The sequence below is a fragment of the Phallusia mammillata genome, chromosome 1 (assembly GCF_965637545.1).
Source record: "Phallusia mammillata chromosome 1, kaPhaMamm4.hap1.1, whole genome shotgun sequence".
Classification (NCBI taxonomy): domain Eukaryota; kingdom Metazoa; phylum Chordata; class Ascidiacea; order Phlebobranchia; family Ascidiidae; genus Phallusia; species Phallusia mammillata.
Window position 1 is genome coordinate 29,788,376 of NC_137252.1, and position 16,539 is coordinate 29,804,914.

The 16,539-nt window shown below is 36.9% G+C and overlaps 1 protein-coding gene across 8 annotated transcripts in view; it reads left to right on the forward strand.

Annotated features, from left to right (window-relative positions):
• The window catches only part of LOC145217133 (sodium channel protein type 1 subunit alpha-like), a 69,436-nt gene extending 52,964 nt beyond the window's left edge, over positions 1-16,472 (forward strand). For 5 of the 8 annotated variants that reach the window (XM_080084545.1, XM_080084546.1, XM_080084551.1 and 2 more), the window contains 29 exons: positions 136-305; positions 793-841; positions 910-1,028; positions 1,669-1,818; positions 2,215-2,388; positions 2,850-3,023; positions 3,389-3,556; positions 4,250-4,399; positions 4,724-4,883; positions 5,150-5,559; positions 5,642-5,740; positions 6,089-6,244; positions 6,534-6,707; positions 7,307-7,429; positions 7,490-7,572; positions 7,835-8,086; positions 8,434-8,515; positions 8,808-9,018; positions 9,568-9,692; positions 9,912-10,056; positions 10,258-10,365; positions 11,572-11,699; positions 12,381-12,575; positions 12,974-13,091; positions 13,321-13,466; positions 13,897-14,088; positions 14,679-14,851; positions 15,415-15,552; positions 15,915-16,472. In XM_080084545.1, coding sequence (XP_079940671.1) covers positions 136-305; positions 793-841; positions 910-1,028; positions 1,669-1,818; positions 2,215-2,388; positions 2,850-3,023; positions 3,389-3,556; positions 4,250-4,399; positions 4,724-4,883; positions 5,150-5,559; positions 5,642-5,740; positions 6,089-6,244; positions 6,534-6,707; positions 7,307-7,429; positions 7,490-7,572; positions 7,835-8,086; positions 8,434-8,515; positions 8,808-9,018; positions 9,568-9,692; positions 9,912-10,056; positions 10,258-10,365; positions 11,572-11,699; positions 12,381-12,575; positions 12,974-13,091; positions 13,321-13,466; positions 13,897-14,088; positions 14,679-14,851; positions 15,415-15,552; positions 15,915-15,948 — 4,406 coding nt within the window. In that variant the 3' untranslated portion in view covers positions 15,949-16,472. Of the gene's footprint in view, positions 1-135; positions 306-792; positions 842-909; positions 1,029-1,668; positions 1,819-2,214; positions 2,389-2,849; positions 3,024-3,388; positions 3,557-4,249; positions 4,400-4,723; positions 4,884-5,149; positions 5,560-5,641; positions 5,741-6,088; positions 6,245-6,533; positions 6,708-7,306; positions 7,430-7,489; positions 7,573-7,834; positions 8,087-8,433; positions 8,516-8,807; positions 9,019-9,567; positions 9,693-9,911; positions 10,057-10,257; positions 10,366-11,571; positions 11,700-12,380; positions 12,576-12,973; positions 13,092-13,320; positions 13,467-13,896; positions 14,089-14,678; positions 14,852-15,414; positions 15,568-15,914 lie in introns of all 8 variants that reach the window. The other 3 variants (XM_080084552.1, XM_080084548.1, XM_080084549.1) reach the window with 2 other exon arrangements.
• Positions 16,473-16,539: the final 67 nt, after the last annotated feature.

Genomic DNA, 16,539 nt, shown 5'->3' on the forward strand with positions numbered 1-16,539 from the left:
TTTTTGCAACGTTTTTCGTATTTTTTTGTTGGTTAACGTTAAAAATTACATTTTCACATCAAAAAAGGCGACTTAACCAAACTTAAACACAACCAAATATTGGTTTCAAAGTTGACATTTTCGGTATTTTTGTAGAATGGCTGCCAGCAAGTGCCTTTACCGACGACAGATCGCTGCCACCATCAACCCCAACATCCCCCAGGGACGACTTCGGGGAATCGGCGGCGTTTGTCAACCGTCCTTCCCGCATGTACAAGCGAAAATCGTCAATGGCTATGGAAAGCAGGTCGCGCGATTACTTGCAGGTACATACGCTTATTAACTTACATTTGTGTTGGTAATTTTGTGAAAAATGTTCATAACACTTCGTAATGACTGCGCTTCGCTATCTTTGATCAAAGAAAATGTAAACAGAGCATTGCTTGCTACTTATATATAAATCGTATGGTGCTGACACCAATGCAGGCACTTAAGAGTTAGTCCAGAAAAACTTTGCCTACAATGGGATTCGAACCCACTACCAAAAATCTCACTTAAAATAACACAAACCTATTGTTATATACTGCCAAAAACTAAAACACTATCGAACAGGTTTAGTGAGGTATGGCTTTTCAATTTATTCCCCACAAATTGGAGTGCCGTAAGGTGGCTAAATTAACTCATACGGCCAATATCTTGTCACCAGCTGCACTGATGAGATCGTATAGGTCAAAATAGTGTGTACTGTCTGCAGCCCACTATTGATTCTGATTGAATTATTTTTAGTTAAAACTATGTTTTCCACTATTTCAGGACTCGATTGACTACTCGTTTTTTGACGATGAAATATTGGACGCCTCTGGTAAGCCTAACCGGTCTTATATTTGTTTGTTTTTTGCGTCTGTGATTAATGAGGTTGTGACCTCGCAGAGCATAACTACAGGAGGCGAAAACCGAAGCGTCAGACTTTTGTGCGGAGGTTACGAAGATTCGGAGTTCTGTTTAAAGAGAATGTTGGAATGTGGAGATGTTGTCCTGATGCATGGGTGGTAAGATGAAATACAGTTACTTCGAGTTGATAACGTTTTCAAGAATTAGAATCAGTAAATATAAACAACCACGTGTTGCCGAAATGGCATCCTTATTCAAATAGAGCATTTATCCTTATTCAAATAGAGCATTTGTCCTTATTCAAATAGAGCATAAGGACCGAACTAGTATTTCTTTCTGCTGCAATCACGCAAAGAAAAAGGGAGAAGTTCTTCGTTACGAACAGATTCTTAATTTACAAATACAAAATCCCAAATTTTTAGTGGCAGTTAAAGTTACGTATTGGCAAGGTCGACACCAAAGACTATGATTTTGAACAAATTAGGGCGACAAATCTATTTTTGTGACGTCATGATAGAAATACGCTAAACTTCTAAGATATGATTAATTACAATGTGGTGAAAACTATATTGCAGTAGTTTTTTATTTGGCTTATATAAGCTCTATTCAAATGACCTTTTGAAATAAAAATTGCTGAATACCGTAAAAGTGGCAACATTTTAACGCCTTTTACCTGGAGAATTACATTTAATCAAGTAGGCAAAATGAAAAAAGTCTATTTAAAACTAAACTCTTTCATAAAAACCTAATGAATTCGAGCCGTAGTACGCAATATACTATTTTTTTGCAATCCAACAGAGAATCCAGCACAAGATTGAGAACGTGGTTTTAAATCCATTCACCGATCTACTTATCACCCTTTGTATCGCACTCAACACTTTCTTCATGTGCATTGAGTATCACCCGATGGAGGAAGGTTATGCTACAATGCTCGAGAGAGCCAACATTGTAAGTGTCTTCCACTCTTTTTGTGCCAATAAACTAGACTTTATTAAACTTAAGGTGAATGGACTATTTTTAAGTGGAGGTTTTATAGCAAATGTACTGGTTGCGGCATAAACGCCACATGCCGAAAATTAAAAAATAAATCGGTTTCCATAAGTTGTTTACATTTTTGTCTGTACGTATTCCCATTGCATACTTTTTCATAAAATTAACTTTGGCGATAATTCTGCCTTCATTTTTGCTTTATTCAAATATTATTGCCACTGTTCGGTAAAGCAAAACAATAAAAATCTTTACGACAAAAAATGCAAAACACAAACAAACGCACTTTGCAGAAAAATGTTTGCATTGCGTAAAAGACGAATTATTTTAAACATTTTATCCCTTATTTTTTTTCAGTTTTTCACTGTCGTATTTACGGTTGAAATGGTGACGAAGATAATCGGCCTGACTCCTTTCACATACTTTCGTGAACGTTGGAATGTATTTGACGCTGTGGTGGTTTTCTTCAGTTGCATGGAACTTCTTTTACAGTCAATGAACGGACTTTCTGTCCTTCGGGCATTTAGACTGGTAAGATGGCATCTTTTGAATTTACATTTAAGTTTATTTAAGTGTTTTATTTTTGCTCCCAAAGTTTCGTAGTTGGAAAGTTGAAGGTTAAGTTTCGAAAATAAACTTATATTGTTGCCTTATTCAAATACAATCATAACTGATGGCAATAAGAAATCATGAAACATACATACCGCATTTTGGATATCATGTTAACTGCAACTGTACACCAACTGGTAATGAACAGACTGAGTGCAAGGTCATGCAAGTTGCCACTTGAAACATGGCAAAAAGCATAAATAAAAAAAACAAATTTTAAGTCTAGTTGGGGACAAATTTTATGTTAACAGCGAAAACCACTGCGACCAAACTCAGAAAACTCCTAATTTATCACTACAATCATCATGGAAAATAATGTGACGTCACAGTGATTAGATCATATACTGTGTGAGGTCGCTGTCCAATATAACAATGTGTTGCAGATGCGCATCTTGAAACTGGCGAAGCAGTGGCCTGTATTGAACAAACTGCTGGGCACCATCGGTAAAACAGTGGGAAAGTTGTGGCATCTCACCATTGTCTTTATGCTCGTACTTTTCATCTTTGCGCTGATTGGAATGCAACTTCTGCGCCAGGATTACGTCGATAAGTATCAGGTATTGATATGTTTTTTAATGTTGCTGTGTAAGTTAAAATGTGCATTTTTTATACATGTAAAACTAAATCCCAATTAATTTTCCCATATGCCACTGTACTTACCAACTGGCTAAATTTAGCGCATGAAATCAAGTATTTAAAGAACACCAATGTTTAAGTAGTCTGCATTAGTCTACCAAATCCAAACCATGCCATTAGGTTATGCCTTTGTAGCCTATAGCATAAATGCTTAAGAGGTATTACACCTCTTGTTAGTTCAACATACACCAAACACGATTTTTTTTAAAAGTAAAAACTTAAGAAAATCCATGAAAAAAAATTCAGGATGTGCAAAACCACAACACAAATCCATTTATTTTTGCAGGACAACCAACCTCGTTGGAACTTTGTGGATTTTCCACATGCAGTAATGGTTGTGTTTCGCATACAATGTGGTGAATGGGTGGAGAACATGTTCAACTGCCTTCATATAAGTTCACCGGAGATATGCATTCCGTTGTTCATACTTGTCTACGTTATTGGAAACTTGGTGGTAAGTTATGATGGCGAATTTATCAGTTATGATTGTTGCATGCAAAAATAGTTTAGTTTTCCCAAGCTACATTGGTTTTGGTCACATTAACCTGAGAACATATTGGGTGTTTGAGCAAGATCTAGTACAGTGGTTCACAACTCCTCATGGAGCACCAAACCAGAATGTAGTGAAAAACCCGATTCATTTTTTCGAGTTCTGTGCAAAGTCAGCATGCACCACAAGCTATTTTCAAGAATGGAAATAAAATTCTTGATATCTAACATTTTAACCAACAAAAATCAATAATATGCTGCATTCATTTTATCATCAAAAAAAGGTGGACGTCTTGTGCACCACATACAAAGTTATCATTGATAACTAGTTGTTCGTGGACCACCAGTTAAAAACCACTGATCTAATGGAAGTAGTTTCGTTTCAAAACAGTTAAAACAAAAATATATCCATACGATTTTATCGGTTCAATTTCCTGTACAAAATCCTGACCGTTAACTCGTACCACGAGTAAGCTAACTTTAAACCGAGCACTAATATTTACTAAACTATAAGTTTAATATTGTTCAATTGATTAGCAGTGTGTAATTTCTTTTGGATTTGAATTGAGGTACTTAGAACAATGTCTCAACTTGAGTCACCGTTGAGAACTAAATCGGTTTAAATGCAAGTACAACACCTAACTCTATTTCATTGCAGATTCTCAATCTCTTTCTTGCTCTTCTCCTCAACTCGTTCAGTGGACAGCTTGACAGCAAACATGAGGGGAGCAGCATTACTGAAGCTTTTGAACATTTTGTCGAGTGGGGAAGAAAACGAAGGGAACGGCTTTCCAAGATTTCCATCAACGTAAGAGATTTGTTGGGATCCAAATCACATCGTCGCCCTAAAGCTAAAAATTGCACTTAAAAATGAATAAGCAAAATAAAACATTAACCCTGCAAAATTGTTGTATGATAAAAGTAGCGGCCTAGTAACCGATTGCTAAAAAACGTGCTCACAATACATACAAGCTTTTACGTCCATTTTTTTTCTAATTTCAATTTTAAATCTAAATTTCGAATAACGTTCGAGAATTTTATTTCTAGAGACCAACAATATAATCTTGAAGCCCTTTTTGCTTCTTTCTGAATTGATTGCTTGATAACAATTTGCCGTATTGATTTTTTACAGTCGTATTGTTGTCGCCTTCTTAAACTCGGTGTTCGTGGATCACCGAAGAAGATCATTGACAGCTTACCAGCTATGGTGGAGATGAAAAATATGGAAAACGGAACAAAATCTCACAAAATCCGATCGTCCTGTGGCGACTGTCACGCTAATGATGCTGCAGGTATAGTGTTGCATTGCGGCTTTCATGAAGTAAAAAGTCGGAAACGTTGCTGTTTAACCGTTTTAATTTACAAATAGTTTCTAAATTATCTTGTTGTCGGGCTGCATGGTTACATTTCGTGAATGGAACTCACGAATTCATATAAGTTGGGAAACACTGTTTTAAGATTCTATCATGAAAATATACTTTTTAAAATGCAATTGCTTGAAAAGAGGCCACGCTCTCTTACCGGTATCATTTGTCTTTAATAATCATTTATTGTGCAGAACCCAAAGAGGACGACCAACTGATCACGAACCATATGGCATTGGAAAATGGTGACAGCGGCGAGAATCACGAAAACAACAATAAGGAACATCACCATAAAAGCGACCATCGCCGACACCACAGGCACCATCACTCGCACCATCATAAACACCACCACAAACACCATCCTCGCTCCACAAATGGTTACATCACTCGCTCAAGCGATCCTGATGACGTCACGGTCGGTGTGACGTCAATGTCTGAGGTGGAGCTGAGCAAAAAAGGCCGTGATTCTAGACAAAGAGCGTCGTCTTTGAATATTACGGATACCGGAACTGTGCATGAGCGGCCACTTGCGGAGGGTGGTGTGATTGACGGACAGCCACGAAGGTGGGCTAAAGTGCGAAGGGCGGTATCTGATAAAGAGAAAGTGAGTTGTGACTTTTGTTGTAGAAAATTGGTGACAAAATTACATTTGCTTTTACGCTTGTGTCTTGCATTGCGAATTTCAGATGCAGCAACTGAAAGCGGAAATCGAGGCAGAAGCAGCTAGAAAGGATGAGGAGAATGAAAAAGCTCCGGAAGAAGAGAGTGAAGATCATGAGAGCAAGGTAAATATTCGGTGTTTCTGGCCAATTCACTTGTAAGCTCAATTTTAAAAAAAATTTATGAAATTGTTTTTACAAACAAATATTTTTTAAATTGAGTGTTTAAATCTAAGTTGTTGGTTGTTTTTTTGTCAATTCAAACAGTTTGATACTTTCAATAGGCCTGGCGTACTGTGATTTAAATTTGAATGTGCCGTGATCGCTGGTCTGCATATACGCTTCAGGCCTGATCCCATTTATGAATTAATGTTCTTCTTAAGTTTGTCACCTATATCTATTTTTATCCTTTATTCCTTCAGTTGCTTGCAGTACCCATATTTTTCGTAAGTTAATCATTTCAAATATTCCCAGAAACACCAGATCGAACCTTGTCTTCCCTGTTTCCCGAACGAACCACTTTCACGCGGCGTGTGGGGATGCATCCGCAAGGTGTCGCACGCGATTGTCGTCCATCGACATTTCGACAACGTCGTGATTTTCTGCATCCTGCTCAGCAGTGCAACCCTGGTATTTATTTCAAGTTAAAATAAATGAAAAATAAGAAATGCCACAAAAAAGTCTTTTTGGTGGTTTAATACATTGCAATTGCACAAATAAAAATATCTTGCTTAATGTACAAACACTTTTTTTCGCTAATACCTAAGTTTGAAAAAAAATTCAAGTAGTCAAGGACCAGCTTATTAATACTCATATTTGCTATGTACAAGCTCTCTGGTCATTAAGCTTTCAACAAATCGATTTTTTACAAAATTCCCCTCGTATGAATATTTAAACAATAACAACATGTGACGCTTAGGCGCTGGAGGACGTTTATCTTGAGACACGACCAGCTATGTTACGTGTTGTGCGAGGTATCGACATATTCTGTTGTGTGTTCTTTACTGTGGAAATGGTGATGAAATGGCTCGGTTACGGCTTCAAATTTTACTTCACGAATCCCTGGTGCATACTGGATTTCCTCATAGTGCTGGTAAGTAAACAGACACTTGGGTCAAATGTACATTGTTAGTTGTAAAATAAAGGCAGCAGTCGTAGATTCGAATCCCAGCGCTACATATTCGGAATATAACATTTTTAAGCGCGATTTAATACTTTTTAAAAGGAAGTGCACAATTATAATGAATCAGATTGTAAGTCGGGCCGGGCTCGGGCTTAAGTCTTTTGAAAAAAGCGGGCCTGATTCGGGCCAGACTTTACACTCTATGTCAGTAGTTTTTTGGATAAATTTATGTTGCTTTAACGGTGCTTGTGATTCGACTTCGGCGGGTTCACCACTGAGCCTGCGAATCTCAGTTGGCAGAGCGCGAGTCCCTAAAAGACTCCTGTCGGGGGGTTCGAATGCCACTGCAGGCTAGATTTTTAGCCCACGCCTTGCCCTATAGGAAATGTTTGGTGACCGGCAGATTCAGTGCAACGCCTTCAATAGACCTGGCGTACTATGTAAAGTGATATTTGTGGCCGTTTGGTTTTTACTTTTGTGAGAATTGTGTGCTCCTGGTGCCTTTATGGTAAACGATATGCGGTAGCCTACAATGTATTAAGCGATACTGGATGAAAAATGTTCTTTAGATTTCAATCATGAACTTGACTCTTGTGTCAAACGAGCACATCAACTTGAGCGCATTGAGAGTGCTGAGGACTTTCCGTGCCTTGCGTCCTCTGCGTGCTTTGTCCAGATTTGAAGGAATGAAGGTAGGATCGCTAGCCTGATGTTTCATAATTCAAACTTTGCAATTTTACGTTGTCATGCAGATCGTCGTCGACGCGTTAATTCGAGCTGTTCCATCTATAGGTCACGTGTTCATGGTGTGCGTCATGTTTTGGTTGATATTCAGGTTGGTAAAAAATTGTAATTTTTAATTTTTTTAAAAATTTTTAGATTTAAAAATCTTTTTTTACCTTTTCGATGGCATTTAAAAATTTATTTGGTATGTTACCGCATAAGGTTGTATAAAACGTTATTTAATGGTGTGAAAATGTTACGGGATTTTTTTTTAAAATGCATATGACGTCATCATTACCGCCAATTTTGTGTTTTAACTTCGTTGACGTCATTTATCAGGTTACTTTTGACGTAACGTTTGTTAAACTTTTCAGCATACTCGGAGTCAACCTTTTCGGGGGTCAGTTCGGTCGTTGCGTTGCCATGCCCACGAGTGATATCTTACCCCGCCGCTTTTCGGACCCCGCCGACTCCCGGTTCGTGAACGCCACCTTGTGGGAGCAATGCAACCCCAATAACACGGAACTGCTGCGGTATCTCAGTGGCGAGATTCCCGCGCAACTTGCAACAAAGAACATTCTGCCCGCTGTGACGGATAAAAAGGAATGCTTGCAATGTAGCCAATGGTAAGGTTCGGTTTTATTTCATCTAATAAGGGAAGACTTGAGTTTTAGATCCTTTTCAATTTTGGATACACCTTGTTTTACTGTCCGTTGCCAAAGTTAAGAAAAGATTCGTTATGTTAGATTCGCAATATGTATAAAATATTAAGCTGCGGAAAACTGCTGAAATAAGAAAGTTAATGCATTAAACCAAAATTTCTCATGCTAAACTAACTCTATGCTAAACTATTTGACTCTTCAGTTAACAAACGCACAACGTGTTTTAGTCTATGTAATTTTTATCAAAAACGTTTTTTGTTGTTTGATCCAAAGGAACAATTCGTGTAAAGCGGAAACAATTTACTTTGCAGGCTGAACACTACTGACATCGCCTGGCAAGTCCCAAGTGTTAATTTCGACAGCGTTATTCGTGGATATCTCGTTCTAATGCAGGTGAACCTTTTTGTTTAATGATTATTAATATAAATTTACTGTAAAAAAGCTGCCATTTAAACTACTGAAAAATAATTTTTACACTCTCCTTCGAAACTTTAAAAAGGAAACCAAATATATGTAAAAAAATATGCATCACAAATATATAATTTTACTTCAGAATAAAAATGCATATAATCGAACTTTAGAAGAAAACAGCTTCTATAGCGTCACGCTGGTGGCACGATGCTGTTTCATAAACCCACTTCATGCATGCTGTAAATATTAACAACTACTATTAATTGACTTCCAGGTTGCAACTTTTAACGGCTGGCTCGAAATTATGGAAAGCGCCATTGACATAACAGGAAAAGAACAACAACCTTCATATGAAGCCAGTTTCTACAGTTACGCCTACTTCGGAGTTTTTATTGTTTTTGGGGCATTCTTTAGTCTTAACCTGTTCATTGGAGTCATTATCGACAACTTTAATCAACAGAAAAGCAAGTCACAATCGGGGGGTGGTAAGTGTTTTTATATTTTAGTTCAGGTTTGAATGACGGCAAATATGTTAAGCAGTGCTTCTCTAACTTTACAAGCTAATACAGCGGTCTCCTACATGTTTCGACGTATTCCTCCCTTAACAATTCAAAACATTTTTATTCCTCCCTAACACACCACATAGTGCTAAACCATACAATGATAATTTAAAATTTGGTCTTTGCGCAGGTCATTAAAAATGAATGTAAATTCCTGCCTGGTGGGAACCACTGCTTTGAGCTAACATGCCGTATTTTGGCACACTTTGTTGACCAAAAAGCAGCAAATTGTTGATTTTTTTGCAACTTGAGTGTAATTCATTATAACTTTTTTGGTAACCAATAAGACAAAAACTAGATCTTAGCATTGTCAACACACCTATTTTGTCATTTAAAAATATTTTGCGACACACAGTTTGAAAAATCACTGATTTCGAGCCTAAATGCTTACACATTAGGTTTGAGAAAACAGCATCGATTTAGCATTTACTAAGGTGTGAAAGTCTTAGTCTCATATATTCCGTAATTTATCAGGAGGTAAAGACGCTGCGTTTCTTCTTACCGATGAACAGCAGAGATATTACGACGCTATGAAGAAGATGGCATCGAAAACACCCAAGAAACCGATTCCGAGACCACAAAGCAAGTTTGCAAACAAGGTCAGCGTAAATTTGTTTGTTTTTTGCCAAATTATTTCAGTCGCATGAATCACTTAATCGCATAATTGGCCCAATTGCATAATTCAGGTAACCGCAATTTTAAGTTAAACGCAAAATTCTCTTAATAGCATAATTCAGATAGTTGCATAATTTAATTTAAGCCATATTCTTGTTCATCTCATAAGTTTTTCTTATAATCTTATTGTTACGTGACAATAGATCTACGACATTGTGACGTCACGGAAGTTTGAGGTGGCCGTCATGGCGATGATCATGCTCAATCTGGTTGTCATGGCGATCGAACACAACAACATGTCGAAGGAAATGTCGGAATGGCTCCAATATTTTAACCTCGGATTTATAAGTTAGTTTGTGAACACGATGTCATTTTTTTCTGTCTATAACTACACAAAGTTAGCATTGATGTGGGTTACAGCCATCCCCCCCCCCCCCCACACACACACACACACACACCGCCATTACCCCTGATAGGGGCCCAATTAACTGTTCTATGTGTGTATATATTTATGTATTCTTGTTTCAAACAAACTTTTTATATTTGCAGCTATATTTGTGATCGAGGCTACACTGAAGTTGATCGGATTGCGCCTTTACTATTTCACGGTGCCATGGAACGTGTTTGATTTTCTCGTGGTGGTTATATCGCTCGTAGGTGAGTTTACATCAAATATTGGTTGTTCATTTTGCAAAAGCGCTCGTCGCTAAAATAAATTTGCCGAGCATTTTTACATGCGCTTGCATCAATATTGTGTGGGTATTTTGTGTGTGTGGATTCTCCCTAACAGTTGTAAAACACAAACTATATGACTGTGTTACTCAGTTAATCGCATAATCCACTTAATTGCATAGTTCACTTAATCGCATAATTGAGTTAATGGCATATTTCACTAGATCGAATCATTTGCTTAATCGCATATTTCACTTAATCGGGTAAATCACTTAATTGATATTTCAGTTAATCGCATAGTTCACTTAATCGTATATTTCACATAATCGCATAGTTCACTTAATCGCATAGTTCACTTAAACGCATATTTCACTTAATCGTATAGTTCACTTAATCGTATAGTTCACATAATCGCATAGTTCACTTAATCGCATAATTCACTTAATCGCATAGTTCACTTAATCGCATAATTCACTTAATCGCATAGTTCGCTTAATCGCATAGTTTACTTAAACGCATAATTCACTTAATCGCATAGTTCACTTAATCGCATAGTTCACTTAATCGCATAATTCACCTAATCGTATATTTCACATAATCGCATAGTTCACTTAATCGCATAGTTCACTTAATCGCATAATTCACTTAATCGCATACTTCACATAATCGCATAATTCACTTAATCGCATAGTTCACTTAATCGCGTAATTCACTTAATCGCGTAATTCACTTAATCGCATAGTTCACTTAATTGCATAGTTCACTTAAACGCATAATTCACTTAATCGCATAGTTCACTTAATCGCATAGTTCACTTAAACGCATAATTCACTTAATCGCATAGTTCACTTAAACGCATAATTCACTTAATCGCATAGTTCACTTAATCGTATATTTCACATAATCGCATAGTTCACTTAATCGCATATTTCACATAATCACATATTTCATTTAATCGCATAGTTCACTTAATCGCATATTTCACTTGGGGGGGGGGGGGGCTAAGCCTAATAATTGGGGCAAAGGGATACATACAATAAAAAAGTTTGGGAACCACGGAACTAACCACTCAATGCGACTGACTGGCCTTAATATGCTTGCGCATTTAGTCATTTACTTAATTCCCTGCACGGCTGCCACTTTCGCCCAACCTTTTTTCCACTCACAACAATTCTCAAAATGACGACACAGTGAACGTCCTGTCCACAGCGACCGGACTCAATGACGTCATGTCCCAGTATTTCGTCCAGCCCACCTTGTTCCGGATCATCAGACTTTTCCGGGTCACCAGAATCCTGCGACTGATCCGAGAAGCCAAGGTGAGTTTTTTGAGCTGATATTTTGGATTTAGAGGTAAACAATAGCAGCTTTGTTTTACCATCAGATGGTGGTTGTTAAAAACTTAGTGATACTAAACTGAACTGAAGGATCAGTACTGCACGTTTTATAGAAAACGTGAATGAATTTCATTTTGCAATGTAAACATTGCGTGGAAATTACAATCAGTTTGAAAAGTACTAGCGGTCCAAAGGCGACAATTTTTTTTTTTACTTTTTAGTTAGTTTATAGTATACAGTGGTTCCCAACCTTTTTCGACGAATTCCTCTCTTAACCATTCAATACATTTTCATTTATTCCTAATATACATAGTAGATGCTCAAACGTGCAAAGATCAGTTAAAATTTGATCTTTTATCAAATTCACAGGTAAAATTTCCAGAGCTAAAGTGTATATTTACAAATCACACGTAAAAATTAAGTAAATTCTCAGTTTTAAATAAATTTCTCAGCCTCTTTAGTTTTAAAATTCCTTACTTCAACGAAATTCCTTCCCGGTTGGAAACCACTGGTTTAGTAGAACTAAATGTTGCAGCCTTTAAAATCATTGTCAATCTTTTAGCATTGGGGCAAACTTTTCAAACTGATTTTAATCCAGAGTGAATTTTTATTGCAAATCTTATTAGCTTAGAATTTTTCAAAACCTTGTTTTCGCTTATCCAGGGAATACGGACGCTGCTGTTTGCTCTTATGATGTCTTTACCAGCTCTCTTCAACATCGGCTGTCTTCTCTTTTTGTTCATGTTCATCTACGCCATCATCGGCATGTCACAGTTTCCCTATGTGCAAAAGATCGCCGGCATAGACGACATGTTAAACTTTGAAACATTTCCCAATGCCTTTCTTGTCCTATTTCAGGTTTGTTGTTCTTACCTCTGATATATTCTAACCAATTAAAATGGTCTGACCAAATACCCGATCGATTGACATGGCTAACATCTTCTATACTCGGTACTCGGGCTTCAGTTACCGAAAATCGTACTGCTAATGAGCAAAATTTAAAAATATACGATGCCAGGATTATGCATAGTCTTGTGATTAGGTATTTTGGTTATGAGTATCTTTCAAAATGGGAATATTATGGTCACTGCTTTCGTCATACTTGTATGACACTAAAGCATTTCTATTAAATTAACAATAGGTTTAAGTACACTAACAAGAAATTTGTTTGGCCATCAAAAAGCTGTTTTTAAGTGCAAGATATACTTTGATAAACCATCTCGTGACATGTTTTTAATCTTGTAATCTATGCACAGGTTTCGACGTCCGAGGGTTGGGACCGATTCATAGAGCCGATTTTGAGAGACGAGGCTCCGTTTTGTGATGAAAATCCTGCCGACGGGTCGCCTAGCAACTGCGGAAATGCTACAATGGGTAAGTTAACCTTCCAAAAACACATACGACCCCAGCTAAGGTTTCATATGGTCTTAAATTTTTGCTTTAGTAAAGATTTTAATATGAAACCATAACCTAAATCGTTAGTCTTTCCTTGTTTTTGTATGTTCACGGTTTAAATCTTAATTCATTAATCGTTTCGTCATCACGTTCTTTAATTCATGGTTGCAAGGAACATTTTTTGTAATTGGCAGTAAATGCATTTCAGGCGTCATCTACTTTGTCACGTACGTTATGATAACGTTCCTAATCGTTGTGAACATGTACATCGCGATTATCCTCGAGAACTTCGTGGTGGCCACACGGGAAAGTGCTGAGCCATTGACCGCCGACGATTTCGAGCAATTCTTTGAGGTAGGAAGCTTGGTGCAATTTATTGTTTAGTTTTCACATGTAATTTATTTTTGTAATTTGTATTTTTTTTAACTTAAATGTATAAGCTGTAATGATGGAACAATAGTTAGACTCGATTTTATGACGTCACAATACCCTTAATCTGACGTTTGATTTGACTCAAACAATTTTGCTTTGTCACACATCAAATACAACCAGGGGTAAATTTGACACCCTTTGGCGTTAAATAACCGTGAAACAATTTTTGTTACGCATGCGAAATTAGGATAAAGCAACTTATGGGTAAATTTTGCGATTGAAATCAGCAGAGATAAACAAACAAAACTTCGTGAAAAACTGACGAAATTAAAGGTAGTAAAATCCGACCATACGGAAGTATACAAGAAACAATGTCAATATTTCGTAGTTATCAAGTGTGCAATTGCTTCAGGTTTGGCAACGTTACGATGACCGGCTCTCTCAGTACATCACATTTGATCAACTGAAACAACTTCTCCATCACCTCGACTTTCCCTTGCGAGTTCCGATGCCCAACAACGTGTTCATCGCTACTTCCAATATGAGGATTACTTATGATGGGAGAGTGCATTGTCTCGAAGTCATCATTGCCCTGATCAAAAAAGTAAAAATATGATGATAGGAGTTTGATTGATTCTATTAATTACTTAAACTTAAATAGATTGATTTTATTACTATTTTGATTGATTAATTATAAACCAGTGGTTCTCATTTTTGTCATCGTGAGCGGAGGAATTTACTTTTTACATATAGTTTGTAAATAGACACTTATGGTTTAGCATCTACTTTGTAGTATATTAGGGAGGAATGAAAATGTTTTAAATTGTGAAGGGTGGAATTCGTCGATAAAGTTTGGAAATCACTGACTTAAAACGTATCTTAATGTTTTGACATAAAGTATTTTTGTACAGGCGTATACATGTACAACAAACATTATGCCAATTAGACTTTAGGTTAACGCTTACTAAAATCACTCTTAAAAGTAAATTTTTTACTAGTAAATGCCCAGAATTCAAAAGTAAAGTTGAATTTAAAGTATTTTTTTTAATGCCAAAAGTTGCTAAGCCTAATAAAAACTGACATATCCAGGAGAAAAAGATCACAAACTAAAATTCATCCACTAATCTAAAGAGACTTATCGTCGTTTTCGTTGTTAAAATTGCCAGAGAAGCAAAGTATGGAAAAACTTTTTAGGTTTTGGGTGATTCCCCGGAATTGAACAACCTGAAAGACGATATGCTGCAGTCGTTCATGTTAAAGTGTCGGACGAAGGAAAATCTGGAAACCATGGAAACGATGGACGCTGCCGATTTTACTATTTTGCTTAAAGCTACGATTACGCTACAGAGAGCGTTCCGTCGAAAACGGTTAGTTTATTTCTTAACCTTACTGACAAAGCAATAAGTGTTTTTTTTTCATGATGAGTCTCGTTTTTGCACTTATTAAATTATCTACCAAGTTTTTTTAACGCAGAAATGTTTAACGCCGCATATCATAAAAAGTGCCTTGCATGTAGTTGATGCCAAAGCATTGCAGTTTTCTACTTAGGAGTAAATTCAGCCTGTTTGTAAACCTGGGAACAAAAGAGTTTCATAAATTGAAGTTATTGACGTAATGTTAAGTTCAACCTGTTGGATTTATATTGTTGGAGGTTGAGCACCCGCTCAAGTTCATTGCCCGGGAAAACATAAAAAAACTAAATCTGATTTTAATACCCACTAATTCGTAAACGCCAAACGGTTACCATTACCAAGCGGCCACCCTGAAGACCTAGGTTTTACGAAGGCTTGTTTCCCTCAATTTGCTTGGGTTAGTTTTCAATTAAGATTAAAAAAGTAGAAATTATTTAAATTATTAATTGAGTCTGTAAGTTTCGAAATGGCTGTGAGTAAAATTGGTTTCGCTCATTAACAATGTTTCCCATTTTCAGGAGTCGAAATGTTCCAAGTGACGATGATTGGTCAACTGACAGAGAAAATGATGACATTTACAGTTCATCGCAAAACGAAGATAGCGATGACAGTGGAGGAAGTGGAGGTTACGATGATGCGAGTTGCGACCAAGCAAGGTAAGACAATCTAAGGTAAAGATTTGGGTATTTTTAGTAATTGAATACATAATAGAAAAATGGCAATTTACGCAACTGTATATAAGATGGGCTCCGAAAGCCAAGTTCCTAGTTAGAAGACTTTTATAAATCGAAAATACAATTAAAATTCAACATCTAATAGCTAGGCTAGCCTATAGCTTAGCCAGGGTACTAAGGGTATTGATCGAGTCATGTAATGGGTAAAAAAACGTTTTAAACCGATTTACTGGCCCATCCCGCATTTTTGTTTAATCCAGCTTATCGGGCTGCTATTTTAGAGTAACAAAGTTTTTTATTGCAAAGATTGTTTTTTTATACCTTTTTCTGTAACATACTTACAGTGATTGCGAATCGGAACAATCTAACAGCTCTTGACGAAAAAACAGTTGTTCTGCAACCAAGACGCGGCAATACCTCACCGCACTGCGTTAGACTGACACCAAGTGCCTGATGACGTCATGAAGAGGAAATCTGACGTCACCATCTTGACTGGACAGAATTGAGACTGAGTCGATTATTTGAAACCCTAAAAAGACATTTGTTTATTTAATTTCTCCATTGATTTCGAGCTTTTTCTTGGTCGTTATGTTAAGTTCCAAGGGTAGTGTTGTTTATCGTTTCCGGTTTTACCAGTTTTTTTGCTTTTGTACGTGGCACTTTGAGCCAATATTGGCCCAGTTTCGCATTTAGAGTGTCTATCACTGTACTTTGTGGCCAGTTTTCTCATTCGTTCACTTTCTCTCTTTTTCCGCTCGTTTATTTCAAATTATCGCCCTTCTAGTTTATTGTTTTCTTGCCCGCTCTGTTTTCGTATTTTAATACCGTTCATTCGCTTTTTCTGTTTTCTGTCGGTTTCGCGTGGAATAAAGGTGCTACAAATAAACTTTGTTATTACCGTTTACTGCATTACTAAAAACTGTTTTTTAGACATTTAGAAAAAATCCAGACTACATTGGGAAAAAAGTT